The 15170-nt window shown below is 52.1% G+C and overlaps 1 protein-coding gene across 1 annotated transcript in view; it reads left to right on the forward strand.

Annotated features, from left to right (window-relative positions):
• Positions 1 to 27: 27 nt before the first annotated feature.
• Positions 28 to 15170, forward strand: part of LOC117561257 (piezo-type mechanosensitive ion channel component 2-like) — a gene marked incomplete at its 5' end in the record, with an annotated part of 26896 nt that continues 11753 nt past the window's right edge. Inside the window, 9 exon segments of the mRNA XM_034238547.1 lie at positions 28 to 160; positions 279 to 350; positions 10690 to 10856; positions 10938 to 11518; positions 12096 to 12290; positions 12403 to 12504; positions 12773 to 12929; positions 13000 to 13182; positions 14731 to 14899. Of these exon segments, the coding sequence (XP_034094438.1) occupies positions 28 to 160; positions 279 to 350; positions 10690 to 10856; positions 10938 to 11518; positions 12096 to 12290; positions 12403 to 12504; positions 12773 to 12929; positions 13000 to 13182; positions 14731 to 14899 (1759 nt within the window).

Here is a 15170-nt window from a genome sequence, read left to right on the forward strand (position 1 = left end):
CTCTCTCTCTCTCTCTCTCTCTCTCAGTTTGTGTATCACGCCTGGATCACTGACTTCAGAACAGCCATGAGGGCTCGCAGCAACCAGAAGAAACTCTGGAGGAAGGACTCATCTGAAAGGAGGAGCAGGAAGGAGAGAGGAGGTGAGGAGGAGAGAGGAGGTAAGAATGAGGAGAGGAGGTAAGGAGGAGGAGAGAGGAGGATGAGGAGAGGAGGGTAACGAGAGAGGAGGTGAGTCTCAAACAGCATGTGATAATAACAGCTCTGTTTGTGTTACAGCATCAGGAGGTATAGAAGAGACGGAGGAGACAGAGGAGGACGAGGAGGAGGAGGAGAGAGAGGAGGGACCAGGTAGGAGGTTGTGATGTTTTCCAGAGTCTCCAGTTTCTAATGTCCTAAGTTCCCAGTTCCCTTAGTTCCTAGTTCCCTAAGTTCCCAGTTCCCTATGTCCCCACGGTCCTAAGTTCCCAGGGTCCTACGTTCCCAGTTCTTTAAGTTCCCAGAGTCCTAAGTTCCCAGTTCCATACGTTCCCAGAGTCCTAAGTTCCCAGTTCCATAAGTTCCCACGGTCCTAAGTTCCCAGGGTCCTACGTTCCCAGTTCTTTAAGTTCCCAGAGTCCTAAGTTCCCAGTTCCATACGTTCCCAGAATCCTAAGTTCCCAGTTCTCTAAGTTCCCAGAGTCCTAAGTTCCATAAGTTCCCAGGGTCCTACGTTCCCAGAGTCCTAAGTTCCCAGGGTCCTAAGTTCCCAGTTCTCTAAGTTCCCAGAGTCCTAAGTTCCCAGTTCCATAAGTTCCCAGTGTCCTACGTTCCCAGAGTCCTAAGTTCTCAGGGTCCTACGTTCCCAGAATCCTAAGTTCCCAGTTCTCTAAGTTCCCAGAGTCCTAAGTTCCATAAGTTCCCAGGGTCCTACGTTCCCAGAGTCCTAAGTTCCCAGGGTCCTAAGTTCCCAGTTCTCTAAGTTCCCAGAGTCCTAAGTTCCCAGTTCCATAAGTTCCCAGGGTCCTACGTTCCCAGAGTCCTAAGTTCCCAGGGTCCTACGTTCCCAGGGTCCTAAGTTCCTAGAGTCCTAAGTTCCCAGGGTCCTATGTTCCCAGTTCCCTAAGTTCCCAGAGTCCTAAGTTCCCAGAGTCCTAAGTTCCCAGGGTCCTAAGTTCCCAGTTCTCTAAGTTCCCAGAGTCCTAAGTTCCCAGAGTCCTAAGTTCCCAGGGTCCTATATTCCCAGTTCCCTAAGTTCCCAGAGTCCTAAGTTCCTAGTTCTCTAAGTTCCCAGGGTCCTAAGTTCCTAGAGTCCTAAGTTCCCAGGGTCCTAACTTCCTAGAGTCCTACGTTCCCAGAGTCCTAAGTTCCCAGGGTCCTAAGTTCCTGGTTCATCCAACTTTGCTTCTGGAGAGTCTTCGATAAGCAAGTAGACTCTAAGGGACTGTCACTGTCATCGTCAGCAGAATCGAGGATAGTCTCATTCGGTTCTTTCTCCCGTTTATTCGCCCGCTCCAGCAACCCAGCCTGGAACTCTGCATCGGCTTCATCCTCCGAGGGATCACTGGTGGTATCTTGGTAAACCAGAGTTAATTCATCATCGCTGCTGCTGCTGCTGAACTCGGGACAATGGGCTGGAGCTCGCCCTGCCTTACGCTGTGCTGGAGCGGAGGATGCCTTTCGCTTTGCCTTCGGCTTTGGCTCTGTCTTTGCAGCTGGAGCTGGGGCAGCGGAGGGACCTGCTGCTTCAGGTTCTATCCCGGCCTCGGCTTGTGCATCCATTGTCGCCTGGGCAAACGATTGTTGAAACATGTATCTGATGCCCAAGGCCTCCTTAACACCTGGGTTGCTGGCGTAGTACCGGTTAGCCGTCCTTAAGTCGTGGCACATGAACCGGGAGAGCACCTCGCGATTGGATGGGTCCTGGTATCTCTTCACCTGGAAAGATAGGGATAATTAGTCAAACTGGAATTGGTAACAAGCGGCCGAGATGGGTTTTCTCCGCAGGGTGGCTGGTGTCTCCCTTAGGGATAAGGTGAGAAGTTCGGTCATCAGGGAGGGACTCGGAGTTGAGCCGCTCCTCCTTCGCGTCGAAAGGAGCCAGTTGAGGTGGTTCGGGCACCTAGTTAGGATGCCACCTGGGCGCCCTCCCTAGGGAGGTGTTCCAGGCACGTCCAGCTGGGAAGAGACCAAGGGGTAGACCTAGGACCAGGTGGAGGGATTATATCTCTTCGCTGGCCTGGGAGCGCCTTGGGATCCCCCAGTCAGAGCTGGTTGATGTCGCCAGGGAAAAGAAAGTTTGGGGCTCTCTGCTGGAACTGCTACCCCCGCGACCCGACCACGGATAAGCGGGAGAAGATGGATGGATGGATGGAATTGGTAACAGTTACATGTGCAGTCATTACCAAACTCACAGTGTCTGCCAGGGCGGTGCGTAGCAGGGTGTGAGAAATCGACCCCTGAAGCCCTACATCAGTCCATGCAAGGTTGAGAAACATGTGGAGGTTCTTTGAGGGGCCGTCCCCCGCCGTGTAGAGGAAGTAGCGATTCTGGTGCCCAATCAACGTCTTTTTGATATGCATCCATCGCTGGACCCAGCCAAATTCCTCCGTAGTACAGTGCACCTGCACTCCATAGGTTTTGGCGGTCTTGTGTGCCTTGACATGGATGACATAACCGTGCTTGGTGCCCCTGTTTTCCGCATCATTCACCTCTGAATTAGTCATGTTTGCGTAGACTCCTGCACGGTGACCATAGAGCAGGGACCAATGGAGTGAGAAATAGCCGTATAGTAGGTAGCGGGCTTCTACAGAGGGGGAACGCTCCATTCGATCCAACAGTTCAGGGATGCGCTTGACAGAGGCAGAAAGACACTTTTCAAGATCACCATAGCCGGGCAGGCTGTCCAGCTTACGCCTCTTCACATGGAACTGGTGCACTGTCACATCCCTGTGCAGATGCACCAGGCAACCTTGCAACTCCCGCAATATGGTGTGCATGTCAGACTGACTGAGCCTGTTTGCTTTTAGATGCGAGTCCATCAAGTACCAGATAAACTGCAGTATATTTTTTATATAAAAGGCAACAGTCGTGATGGCAAGGTTGCTATTTTCTCTCAGGTCATGTGGCCAGGCACGGATCTTTGAGGTGTCCTTCAGGAACAGCCAGTCCGACAGACGGGGAGAGTCTTGCCCCATAAATAGTAGAAAATTCTTGACCCGTTTCACCGGTACTCTGTCATTACCGCCTCCATGCTGGGTGTAAGTGTGATGTGCCACATTGTATTCGCACGCCTACTACCAGAGGGCCTGGAAGGTGTGGGTGACATTTTCCCAGCCACGGGGACCACTGCCCGTCTAGCGCGCCGAGCTTTGGTGATCCTGAGCAATACAGGGGTATGGAACAATGGCCATGTCCTGCTGGTAGAGGATTATTGCGCACTGACAATGGCTGCAGCATTTAAAATGCTACTGTGTAGGCGGGTGACCCTGACGTGGGCTGTGTCACTGGAGTCGTGATGCCGGAGATAGTTGGGATTTTGGGTTGCTTTTGACCCATGAGGAGCTCCGTGACTTCAATTGCCATCTCCGGCTCATCTACGTCAGTCATGGCCCGATCATCCGAGTCCTCACAGTCCCCCTGCAGCTCATCACTAGGTGCCAGTTCGGCCCCTATGGCGTTCACAGCGGTGTCCTCCATGACTTCGAGCAATCCAGGGGTATATCTGATTGCTTCTGCCTGTTAGACGTGGTGTCGCTGATTTCCGCCTGATTCCCACACCACCATGACCCTCATCACGGGCCGTCTTAGAGATGACACCATGTTCATGTGATGTGTTTTTATGCTTGGATTTGCACTTCACCCCCGAGGAACTCTGCATGTTTGCTCGCTGCCGAGACAAGTCTACTTGGTTTACACTGGGGGGGGCTGACATGGGTCTCCTTCGCCCCTAGACTCCTCATCCCCAGCGTATTTCGATTGAGGTCTACCGAGTTCAACCAAGGGGGTGTATCTGCCTGAGGAGCTTATTCTGGAGGAAGCTGGCCTTTCTGGCTGCTGGATCGTAATGCTTTCAGCTAAAGGAGTCGCTGACGAGCTACGGAGGTCCCTCTTTGCACTGGAAGCCTTCAACTGCTTCAGCTTATTTCTTAGAAAACACACCTCTTTATTGAGGGCCTCTTTTTGAGCCGCCAGTGCGACGTTTTCCAGCCTTAACAGTCTTTGTTTGTTGTTCCCTCATCGGCTTCGAGGTCAACTTCCCCGGAAAAGGAGTCTGGGTGTTCATCCTAAGCACCATATTCCACATCAAGTGTCGTTGTCATGTGTACTGGGGGGTCGATCTCCCGGAGCTCCCTCAGCATTTTAAGCCCCACCTTGCATTTTACTTCTTGCAGTGATAAGTCTGCTTCTTGTTGGCTGAGCTCCGGGTGGTCAATATCGAGATGCCGGTCCAGCCTGGTGCCATGGTATGCACAACCAACGACAGAACAGGGCTCCAGGCGAATGTTTTTTCTTCCATTGGCCATGCGTAGGAGAATGCTGCGTTCAGTTTTGTTGCGGACAAGGTGCTGGAACACCAAGTGTCTTGGGAGAGCGCGGTATTTCAGGTGACACAGCGGGCATTCTGGCGTCATCTTGGACCGCATCTTGGAAGTCACATTAGCCAAACCTGTGGAGACACAAGCAGATTGAAATCGATTAAAATAGATTGAAAGGTACGCTCTTTTGGAAGATGGGAGGCTCCATCTGCGTTCAACACTGCTGGGTAAATGATATTTACCGGGAGAAGGTAAGTGCCCCGAAGTACCAGGCCGACACTCATATCCGAGGCATCAATTAATCTTACTCACCCAGCAAATGAGTCACAAACTGACCCGTAACCGGGCGTCAGTAGGGAGAACTGGGGGGCTGGGAAAGAAGATTGAGTTGAGGAGAGTTGATCCATACCGGGGGTAAAGCAAAGAAAGGGTCCGAAAATAGTGACTTGTAACCCGGGTAGAGAGTATATCAAATATCGGTCCTATCCTCCAGACAACATGGTAACGTGCGGACAACAGTACCTTTGGGCACTCCATCCCGCTCCGGCCTTCGCCGCAGCAGGGGGAGGAGGCATTGAACCCCTCACACCTGCCCCCGGAGGAGGCAGGGGAGTCAGGTACCCGGAGGCGCACGGTGGACGGCCAGGGCGAGGCCGCCACACCGCGCTGGAGTCAGAGTTCCGAGCCAGGTCCCGGTGAAACGCAGGACGGAGCACCCGGCAGGAGCCTCCAGCAGACCCCCCCGCGCGGTTCCCTCGTCCCTCGGAAGAGGCGGAGAGGTGGGTGTTTTTCATCTGCTGGCGGACTGCCGGGGAGAACGCGCTGCTCGGGAGCCAGGCTCAGAGACAGTGGCAGTGGGTGCCCGCGCACCTGCCTTTTACAGCGGGAGCACGAGCTGGTCTCGGGGAGGGAGAGAAGAGAGGAGCGGAGGCTGCCGAAACAGCCAGGGCCCTCCCCTCAAACACACCCCTCATTTTGACAAGACTAGCAGCGAGAAGAGTCCCCTTTCGACTCCCCTTGCATTCTTCCAGAGACCAGTTTGGACTTAAAGTTAAGAACCAGGATGGGGGGGTCTCCAGGCATCAGATATATCTGAGACATAGTGCACTTAGAGAGGGTACTTTCATCCAGGGTATCAGACAGCCGTTTTTGTTTATTGTGTGGTGGACTGGCTGTCAGCACATCATAAAGTATTATTAGAAGCAGTGTCAGTTAGAAGATGGTCTGTCAATCCTTTCCGTGTCCGGGCTGGGTGAGGTTGCCCGTGTTGAGTCAAATTAAGCCGCAGGCTCCACTCCTGGTGGTGCGCTTCCGTCAATTCCTTTAAGTTGCAGGTTGCTTTCTTGATATTCAAGCTGTTGAGAAACACCCGGGCTGGACCAGGCCATTAATCCTTTTAGACACAAGTGTGATGCACATGGCTTTCCTACACAGGAATAAGTGTTTGAAAGGTGGGGGAAAGTGCTGTGAACAGAGGGAGAGAGCACCGGGGTGTGAGACGTCCGTCCATGGGCTGAGCCTCGATCAGAAGGTCTTCCATACGCCACATTTCCCCAATCTGCCCGTTGGACGGGGATTCAGCGCTGGGCTCTTCCCTCTTTGCTCGCCACTACTGAGGGAATCCTGGTTAGTTTATTTTACTCCGCTTAGTAATATGCTTAAATTCAGCGGGTTGTCTCGTCTGATCTGAGGTCGTAGTCGAATGTGGAGCGCCCCGGAGGACGACACTACGTGGCTCTCCCAGCGCGCACCGAGGTGCGCCCAGAGAGAGGCTCACAGCTTTCCCCTGAGTCTAGTGCTCCGCTGCAGCGTTGGAGGTGAGTCTCTGACCCGACCCAACCTCCGCTGGCACCCCCCTCTCTCCTCAAACGACACCCGTACACGGCAAGCCAGGCAGAATGCGGGCAGCGCGGAGACTGAAAGTCCACCAGCAGCCGCGCACGCACAGAGGCGAGCCCGACGGGACGCCCGGACCCGAGGACCCGGACGTGAGAGGTGGAAAAAGGGAGTTTGCGCCAACGGAGAGGAGGGAGGACCAGGGGCCCACGCAACCGCACCGGACATCTTGAAACGTCTACACTCAGGGGGACGAAGGCGGCCTGGACCGCCTGCTACGCCCCAGCCACGGAGAAACGCGAACGTTCTCCGATTGATGGCAAAGCGACCCTCAGACAGGCGTAGCCCTGGGAGGAACAGGGGGGTGTCGATGTTTTTCATCGACGCACGGGCCGAGTGATCCACCACCCTTTTATAGACATGCATATGTGGTCACGGAGGATGGGGGGAACCGGTGCCCGGAACAAGGCCGATTGCTCAATGCCGCAGCCGACGAAGGCCGCTATGCAACAGTGGAGGGTTCTAGAAACAACAGTGTTGAACGGGCGCACCGCAGCGGAGGTGGGGAGGTTCCAGCCCGGAACCTCCACCCCGCTGCGGGACCCGTGGTGGGACCCCTGAGTCAGACGGTTCGTCTTGGTCACGCTTCATATCGGGCGGCCCGGGAGGGAAGAGACACGCAGGGTTACCCCCACGCAGCACACCCTCCCAGCCATCAGAGTCGAACCCGCAGTTCGGAGGAACCGACCACCAGAGCACCGGCACGAGGCCGGGCCGGCGGAGGCCCTCCGATGGCGGGTCGCGTTTGCCATTCGATCAGTGAGAAATGAGAAAAAGTTTAAGTTAACTTTTGGAAGAACCATAGAAAAGGGGTGAAAATGGATCAATTGTATCCGAAAATAGTGTCTCTTAAGGCGGGTAGAGTCCCCTGACAACTCTCCTTACATTCCTCCAGAGTGAGAAAAAGTTTAAGTTAACTTTTGGAAGAACCATAGAAAAGGGGTGCAAATGGAGAAATTGTATCCCAAAATAGTGTCTCATAATTCCCTGACAACTCCCCTTGCATTCCTCCAGAGACCAGTTCAAAAACTTAAAGTTTGGTAAGAATCATACTGGGGGGTCTCCATGCAACAATTGTATCCGAGCCAAAGCACTCATGTAGCGGACACATTCCTCCATGATGTGAAACAGCCGTTTCCTCTCAAAAACCGGGTTTCCGATTTCGTGCGGATGGTAGCTTGAAAAACATGAATTAATTTTTTTTTACGGAGGAGGGGAGGTCTCGATTCCCCTCTCCGTTGTAAATGCAACGGGGGAGTGCAAAAGTGTCCGGGCTTCGGCCCGAAGCGCCAAAGAATTTAGCTTTTTGGAGCCCCTCCTCCGTTGGCGCTCTGTCATTTTTTCGAGAATTTTTTTTATTAAAATAATTTTGTTATTATTTTAAGATATAATTGACCGTTTTCTTTACTTTTTTCTGCTTTCCACGGGTGGGGGCTTATGGCAGGCCGCCTATGAGCTCCCAAATTCGGCCTGGAACCTCCAGGAATTGTGGGCTAAGCTCCAGAAACTGACAAAGTCACCCAGAAATGTCCCTTTAATAGCCCAAAAATATATAATACAAATACATTTAAATAGTAAAAAGTACAATTGTGCTCCTAATTACCCAGAATTTGATTTATATAGCCCCATAATAGTGAATAAAAATCATTTTCATGGAGAAAAAAAAGTGTTAAAACGCCTGATTAATATGTTTGTAATGCTGGCAGCAGGTTCACTGCTGTAAGCAGGGTCTCACACTCAAGGCACCTAGGCAGAGCTCCAGGGTGATGCACATGGCTTTCCTACCCAGGAATAAGTGTGTGAAAGGCGGGGGAAAGTGCTGTGAATACAGGGAGAGAGCAGCGGGCTGTGAGAGCCACAGAGCGCACCCAGGGGACAGGCTGCTTCACGAAACGCGGGCAGAAGTGGCGTGAATAGAGGGAGACACACCCACTGTACACACACGCAAATGTTACGTGGAGAAAAGTCTTCTAAACATGGTTGGATTAATGTTAAAATTCGGGGAAACTGTTTTAATTCAGGACAGACACATCCAGGGGGAGAAGATACAATGTTTACCCAGAAATAGTGTTGGAAACACGGGTAAATTAATGTCAAAAAGTCAGGCAAAATGTTTAATTAAAATATTTACAGACATCACTGGTCCATCAAACTTAAATGATGTTGGAGCTTCATCTATTGGAATTTGAACGTATTACACTTGTGTCCAAATGAATAATTTTCTTGTCAATGCTAATACACTAAACTGAACGGCAATTGGAGTATCATTTCCATTGAGACGCATCAAGCCATTCCGTCATCAGTTTCAATGTTAATTTTGTCCATTTGACGCCATTTGCCCTTAATTCCCAGAGTCCTAAGTTCCCAGTTGTCTAAGTTCCCAGTTCTCTAAGTTCCCAGGGTCCTAAGTTCCTAGAGTCATAAGTTCCTCGAGTCCTAAGTTCCCAGGGTCCTAAGTTCCCAGAGTCCTAAGTTCCCAGGGTCCTAAGTTCCTAGAGTCCTAAGTTCCCATGGTCCTATGTTCCCAGGGTCCTACGTTCCCAGGGTCCTAAGTTCCTAGAGTCCTAAGTTCCCAGAGTCCTAAGTTCCCAGGGTCCTAAGTTCCTAGGGTCCTAAGTTCCCAGGGTCCTATGTTCCCAGGGTCCTAAGTTCCCAGGGTCCTAAGTTCCCAGAGTCCTAAGTTCCCAGGGTCCTAAGTTTCTAGAGTCCTAAGTTCCCAGGGTCCTATGTTCCCAGGGTCCTACGTTCCCAGGGTCCTAAGTTCCTAGAGTCCTAAGTTCCCAGGGTCCTAAGTTCCCAGGGTCCTATGTTCCCAGGGTCCTAAGTTCCTAGTGTCGTAAGTTCCTAGAGTCCTAAGTTCCCAGGGTCCTATGTTCCCAGGGTCCTAAGTTCCTAGAGTCCTAAGTTCCTAGAGTCCTAAGTTCCCAGGGTCCTAAGTTCCCAGGGTCCTATGTTCCCAGGGTCCTACGTTCCCAGGGTCCTAAGTTCCCAGTTCTCTAAGTTCCCAGGATCCTAAGTTCCCAGTTTTCTAAGTTCCCAGTTATCTAAGTTCCCAGGGTCCTAAGTTCCCAGGTCCTAAGTTCCCAGAGTCCTAAGTTCCCAGGGTCCTAATTTCCCAGAGTCCTAAGTTCCTAGTGTCCTAAGTTCCCAGGGTCCGATGTTCCCAGGGTCCGATGTTCCCAGGGTTGTAAGTTCCCAGTTCTCTAAGTTCCCAGGGTCCTAAGTTCCCAGTTTTCTAAGTTCCCAGTTCCCTAAGTTCCCGGGGTCTTAAGTTCCTAGAGTCCTAAGTTCCCAGAGTCCTAAGTTCCCAGAGTCCTAAGTTCCCAGAGTCCTAAGTTCCCAGTTCTCTAAGTTCCCAGGGTCCAAAGTTCCCAGTTCCCTAAGTTCCCAGAGTCCTAAGTTCCCAGTTCTCTAAGTTCCCAGGGTCCCAAGTTCCCAGTTCCCTAAGTTCCCAGAGACCTAAGTTCCTAGTTCTCTAAGTTCCCAGGGTCCTAAGTTCCCAGAGTCCTAAGTTCCCAGAGTCCTAAGTTCCCAGTTCTCTAAGTTCCCAGGGTCCCAAGTTCCCAGTTCCCTAAGTTCCCAGAGACCTAAGTTCCCAGTCCTCTAAGTTCCCAGGGGCTTAAGTTCCTAGAGTTCTAGGTTCCCAGGGGCTTAAGTTCCTAGAGTTCTAGGTTCCCAGGGTCCTAAGTTCCCAGAGTCCTAAGTTCCCAGTTCTCTAAGTTCCCAGGGTCCCAAGTTCCCAGTTCCCTAAGTTCCCAGAGTCCTAAGTTCCTAGTTCTCTAAGTTCCCAGGAGCTTAAGTTCCTAGTTCTCTAAGTTCCCAGGGTCCTATGTTGTTGTTGTTGTCGATGTGAGGGATTTCCGCGCGGTTTGGCTTTTATGAAGCAGGCACGTAAACGGTTACGTCATGACGCAAACAATGAGGCAATGACGCAGTACCACCCCGGCTCTGTGTGGTGTGAACAAAACTTGCCTTTCCATATTCTCCAACACATAATTTCCACTACAGCTAGAACCAGAACCTGATGTTCTTGTGGTGTTCAAACCTTTCCCCAAACTCTGGTGAACAGGTCTGAGGACTATGTTCCTAAAGTAAGAACCAGCACACCGTCCCTACCTCACCTTCAGACACGGTGCTGCGCCTGTTTTCCTACATGTTGTGGTTCTCCTACATGTTGTGGTTGTGGTTCTCCTTCATGTTGTGGTTCTCGGATTCTCCCTACATGTTGTGGTTCTCCTACATGTTGTGGTTCTGTCAGTTTCTGTTCTCTGTTTCAGACACAGTGCTGCGCCGGTTCTCCTACACGATGCGGTTCTGTTGGGTTCTGCTGTCTGCGCTGCTGGACTCTCTGACTGCCTGGCTCAGAGGTCTGTGTCAGGAACACATCGACATCTCAACAGTTCTGCGCATCGAGCACTGCATGCTAACACAGCAGGCTAAACAGGTAAAGGACTACAGAAGGAACCACCACAAAGATGGAGGCTCAAATCACAGCTGAGAACCTGTTCTCTGTTTGTTCCTTCAGGGTAATGTTCCCACTAGAGACGCGATCCATGTTTACTACCAGAGACAGATCCTGAAGGCCTCCAGAGAATCCGGCCTGAACTACAGTTCCCATGAGGCCGAGGGGCAGACCTCAGCAGAGAGAGGACCAGAGGAGGTGAGTCCTCTGGATACGAATGAAGAAGAACCAGGACCAGGTGGAGAGGGTCCAGAACCAGGACTAGGTGGAGAGTGTCCAGAACCAGGACCAGGAGGAGATGGTCCAGAACCAGGACCAGGTGGAGAGGGTCCGGAACCAGGACCAGGTGGAGATGGTCCAGAACCAGGACCAGCTGGAGGGGGTCCAGAACCAGGACCAGGTGGAGATGGTCCAGAACCAGGACCAGGTGGAGTTGGTCCAGAACCAGGACCAGGTGGAGATGGTCCCTGCTCAGGAGCTGAACCAGAGACAGAAGAGGATACAGCAGTGGAGGTTCAATATGAAGATTGCCCAGAATGCCTCCTGATCAGAACCCGGAGACCCACACTGTCCCGGATGGAGAGGGTCCGATCTTCATCCTCCTCCTCGTCTTCAGACCAGGACCGGATGAGTCCGGCTTACAGGTCGGTCCGTCTTCCAATAGATGTTTATCCAAGTTCTCCTCCAGTACAGGTTAGCTCTGAGTGTTAGCATGCTAATGTAAACACAGACCATATTACTTCCAGAACACGTCTCATTGTTTCTGACAGCAACGTTTCTGATTGGCCCGTGGGGGTAAAGCCCGCCCACATTTTAGTAATGTCGTCATGACGCAGCAAATCTGGATCAGCTCCGTTGGTCCCCGTTTTTAGAGATGTGGGTACGGAGGAAAAGAGAGAGGGTTTATTTCCTGACACTTTGTGAGTCTCCTGACACACCGGGGACACACGGGGACACACGGACACACACCGGACACACACCGGACACACACCGGGGGGGGAACAGGGACACACCGGGGACACACCGGGGGGACACATGGGGGACACAGCGGGGACACATGGTGATGTAGAGAAGACATCACTTTGAGAGTCTCCTGACACACCGGGGACACATGGTGATGTAGAGAAGACATCACTTTGAGAGTCTCCTGACACACCGGGGACACACCGGGGACACATGGTGATGTAGAAAAGACCTTTAAATCTGTTTCTTTCTGAACAGTTTCGAGGAACCGAAGCCCCCCTCCCCCTCCCCCTCCTCCCTCTTCCTCCCCCCCTCATACAGCCTGGCCCTGGGATTGGACCTGCAGGAGGGGGAGGGTTTTGGGGAGAGGAGTGACTTCCTGTCTGACTCCACTTCCTGTCCGGCGGTGTCTCGGGCTCAGGATCTGACGGCCAGCGATCTGCTGAGGAGCAGGTGAGTTCAGATCAGATCAGGTCAGATAACATAATGGGTCAGAACCAGAGAACTGAACATCAGGAGCAGAAACAAACCCAACAGGTAAAAACTGATCCACTTCCTGTTCCAGGACCTTCTACGACGAGCAGCTGGAGGCGTCGGACAGATTCTACGCAGACCAGCACCAGCTGCTGCAGATCTGCTACGCTCTGTACAACATCCTGGCCGCCAGGTGAGCTCTGAACCCTAACTTTAAGGACCTAATGATTCTAATAAGGGCTATAAAAGTGTTCGTACTACTGGGTAGTTTATCTAGTTAAAAAAATGATCCGCTGATTTACAGACGTCTCTTTCCCAATGTTAGTCAATGGGAGAAAGTCTTTCTGTCCCAGTGACGTCACGGACTGATACGGAAATCGTAGTACCTCCATTTGACCACTAGGAATATTTTGGTCAGAGTCCAGTAGATACCCAGGTGACTCTGGTTCTGGTTCCTACAGGTCTGAGACGGTGTGCTTCCTGGTGATCGTGCTGAACCACATGGTGTCAGCCAGCTGTCTGACTCTGGTCCTGCCGGTGCTGGTGTTCCTCTGGGCCACGCTGTCCGTCCCCAGGCCCAGCAAGACCTTCTGGATGACAGCCATCATCTACACCGAGGTTCACTCTCTATTAAACCTTATTATCCTTCTTCCAGAAGCTCAGTGTCTCACCTCCCGTCTGTCCTCAGGTCACCATCGTCATCAAGTACTTCTTCCAGTTCGGGTTCTTCCCCTTCAACAAGAAGCTGGAGGTGGACCGCTCCAAACCCTTCCACCCCCCCAACATCCTGGGGGTGGAGAAGAAAGAGGCGTACGTCCTGTACGACCTGCTGCAGCTGCTAGCTCTGTTCTACCACCGCGCTATCCTCAAGGTAACATGCTAACAGGCTAACTATAGGTCAACATGCTAACAGAGTAACACAAGGTAAACAAGCTAACTCAAGGTAAACATGCTTACTCACTGAACCTGGACAGACTGATCCACCTGGACAGACTGAACCACCTGGACAGACTGATCCACCTGGACAGACTGAACCACCTGGACAGACTGATCCACCTGGACAGACTGAACCACCTGGACAGACTGAACCACCTGGACAGACTGATCCACCTGGACAGACTAAACGACCTGGACAGACTGAACCACCTGGACAGACTGAACCACCTGGACAGACTGAACCACCTGGACAGACTGATCCACCTGGACCGACTGAACCACCTGGACAGACTGAACCACCTGGACAGACTGATCCACCTGGACCGACTGAACCACCTGGACAGACTGATCCACCTGGACCGACTGAACCACCTGGACAGACTGATCCACCTGGACAGACTGAACCACCTGGACAGACTGATCCACCTGGACAGACTGATCCACCTGGACAGACTGATCCACCTGGACCGACTGAACCACCTGGACAGACTGAACCACCTGGACAGACTGATCCACCTGGACAGACTGATCCACCTGGACCGACTGATCCACCTGGACAGACTGATCCACCTGGACAGACTAAACGACCTGGACAGACTGATCGACCTGGACAGACTGATCCACCTGGACAGACTGAACCACCTGGACAGACTGAACCACCTGAACCACCTGGACAGACTGATCCACCTGGACAGACTAAACGACCTGGACAGACTGATCCACCTGGACAGACTGAACCACCTGGACAGACTGAACCACCTGAACCACCCGGACAGACTGATCCACCTGGACCGACTGAACCACCTGGACAGACTGAACCACCTGGACAGACTGAACCACCTGGACAGACTGATCCACCTGGACCGACTGAACCACCTGGACAGACTGAACCACCTGGACAGACTGATCCACCTGGACAGACTGAACCACCTGGACAGACTGAACCACCTGGACAGACTGAACCACCTGGACAGACTGATCCACCTGGACAGACTGAACCACCTGGACAGACTGAATCTGGACAGACTGATCCACCTGGACAGACTGATCCACCTGGACAGACTGATCCACCTGGACAGACAGAACCTGGACAGACTGAACCACCTGGACAGACTGAATCTGGACAGACTGAATCTGGACAGACTGAACCACCTGGGCAGACTCAAGCACCTGGACGGACTGAACCACCTGGACAGACTGAACCTGGACAGACTGAACCTGGACAGACTGAACCTGGACAGACTGAACTACCTGGACAGACTGAACCTGGACAGACTGAACCACCTGGACAGACTAAACCTGGACAGACTGAACCACCTGGACAGACTGAACCTGGACAGACTGAACTACCTGGACAGACTGAACCTGGACAGACTGAACCACCTGGACAGACTGAACCACCTGGACAGACTGAACCACCTGGACAGACTGAACCTGGACAGACTCACAGTTATTAAGGTGTTTCCTCCCTCTTCCTCCTCAGTGTCACGGGCTGTGGGACCAGACTGTTACCACGGAGACGGAGGCTCTCCATCCCAGTGTCTCTCAGCTGGACTCTGGTTCTGCGTCCATCGATCCATCCGCCCCGGTCCTGCGGAGACGAGTCCGGAGACGGACCAGGTCCAGCTCCACCCAGCTGAGGTCTCCTGCAGGTACATTCAGAATCAGAATCAGGTTTATCACCAGGTAGGTTTACACGTACGAGGAATTTGACTTGGTGCTACATTAAAAATAACATTACAAAATATTAGAAATAATTAAAAATATAGTAAAATATAGCAGTATTTACATAGAAATAAAAGTAATAAAATATGGATTAAAATTTAGTAGTAATACAAAAAAGAAAACAGTTATTGTGTACATTGTGTGCATTAATGTACTTCATAAAGTCTATGATGTGGCTGAGGGTCAGTGTCAGTGGGG

This window comes from Gymnodraco acuticeps, unplaced genomic scaffold (assembly GCF_902827175.1).
Source record: "Gymnodraco acuticeps unplaced genomic scaffold, fGymAcu1.1, whole genome shotgun sequence".
Taxonomy (NCBI): Eukaryota; Metazoa; Chordata; class Actinopteri; order Perciformes; family Bathydraconidae; genus Gymnodraco; species Gymnodraco acuticeps.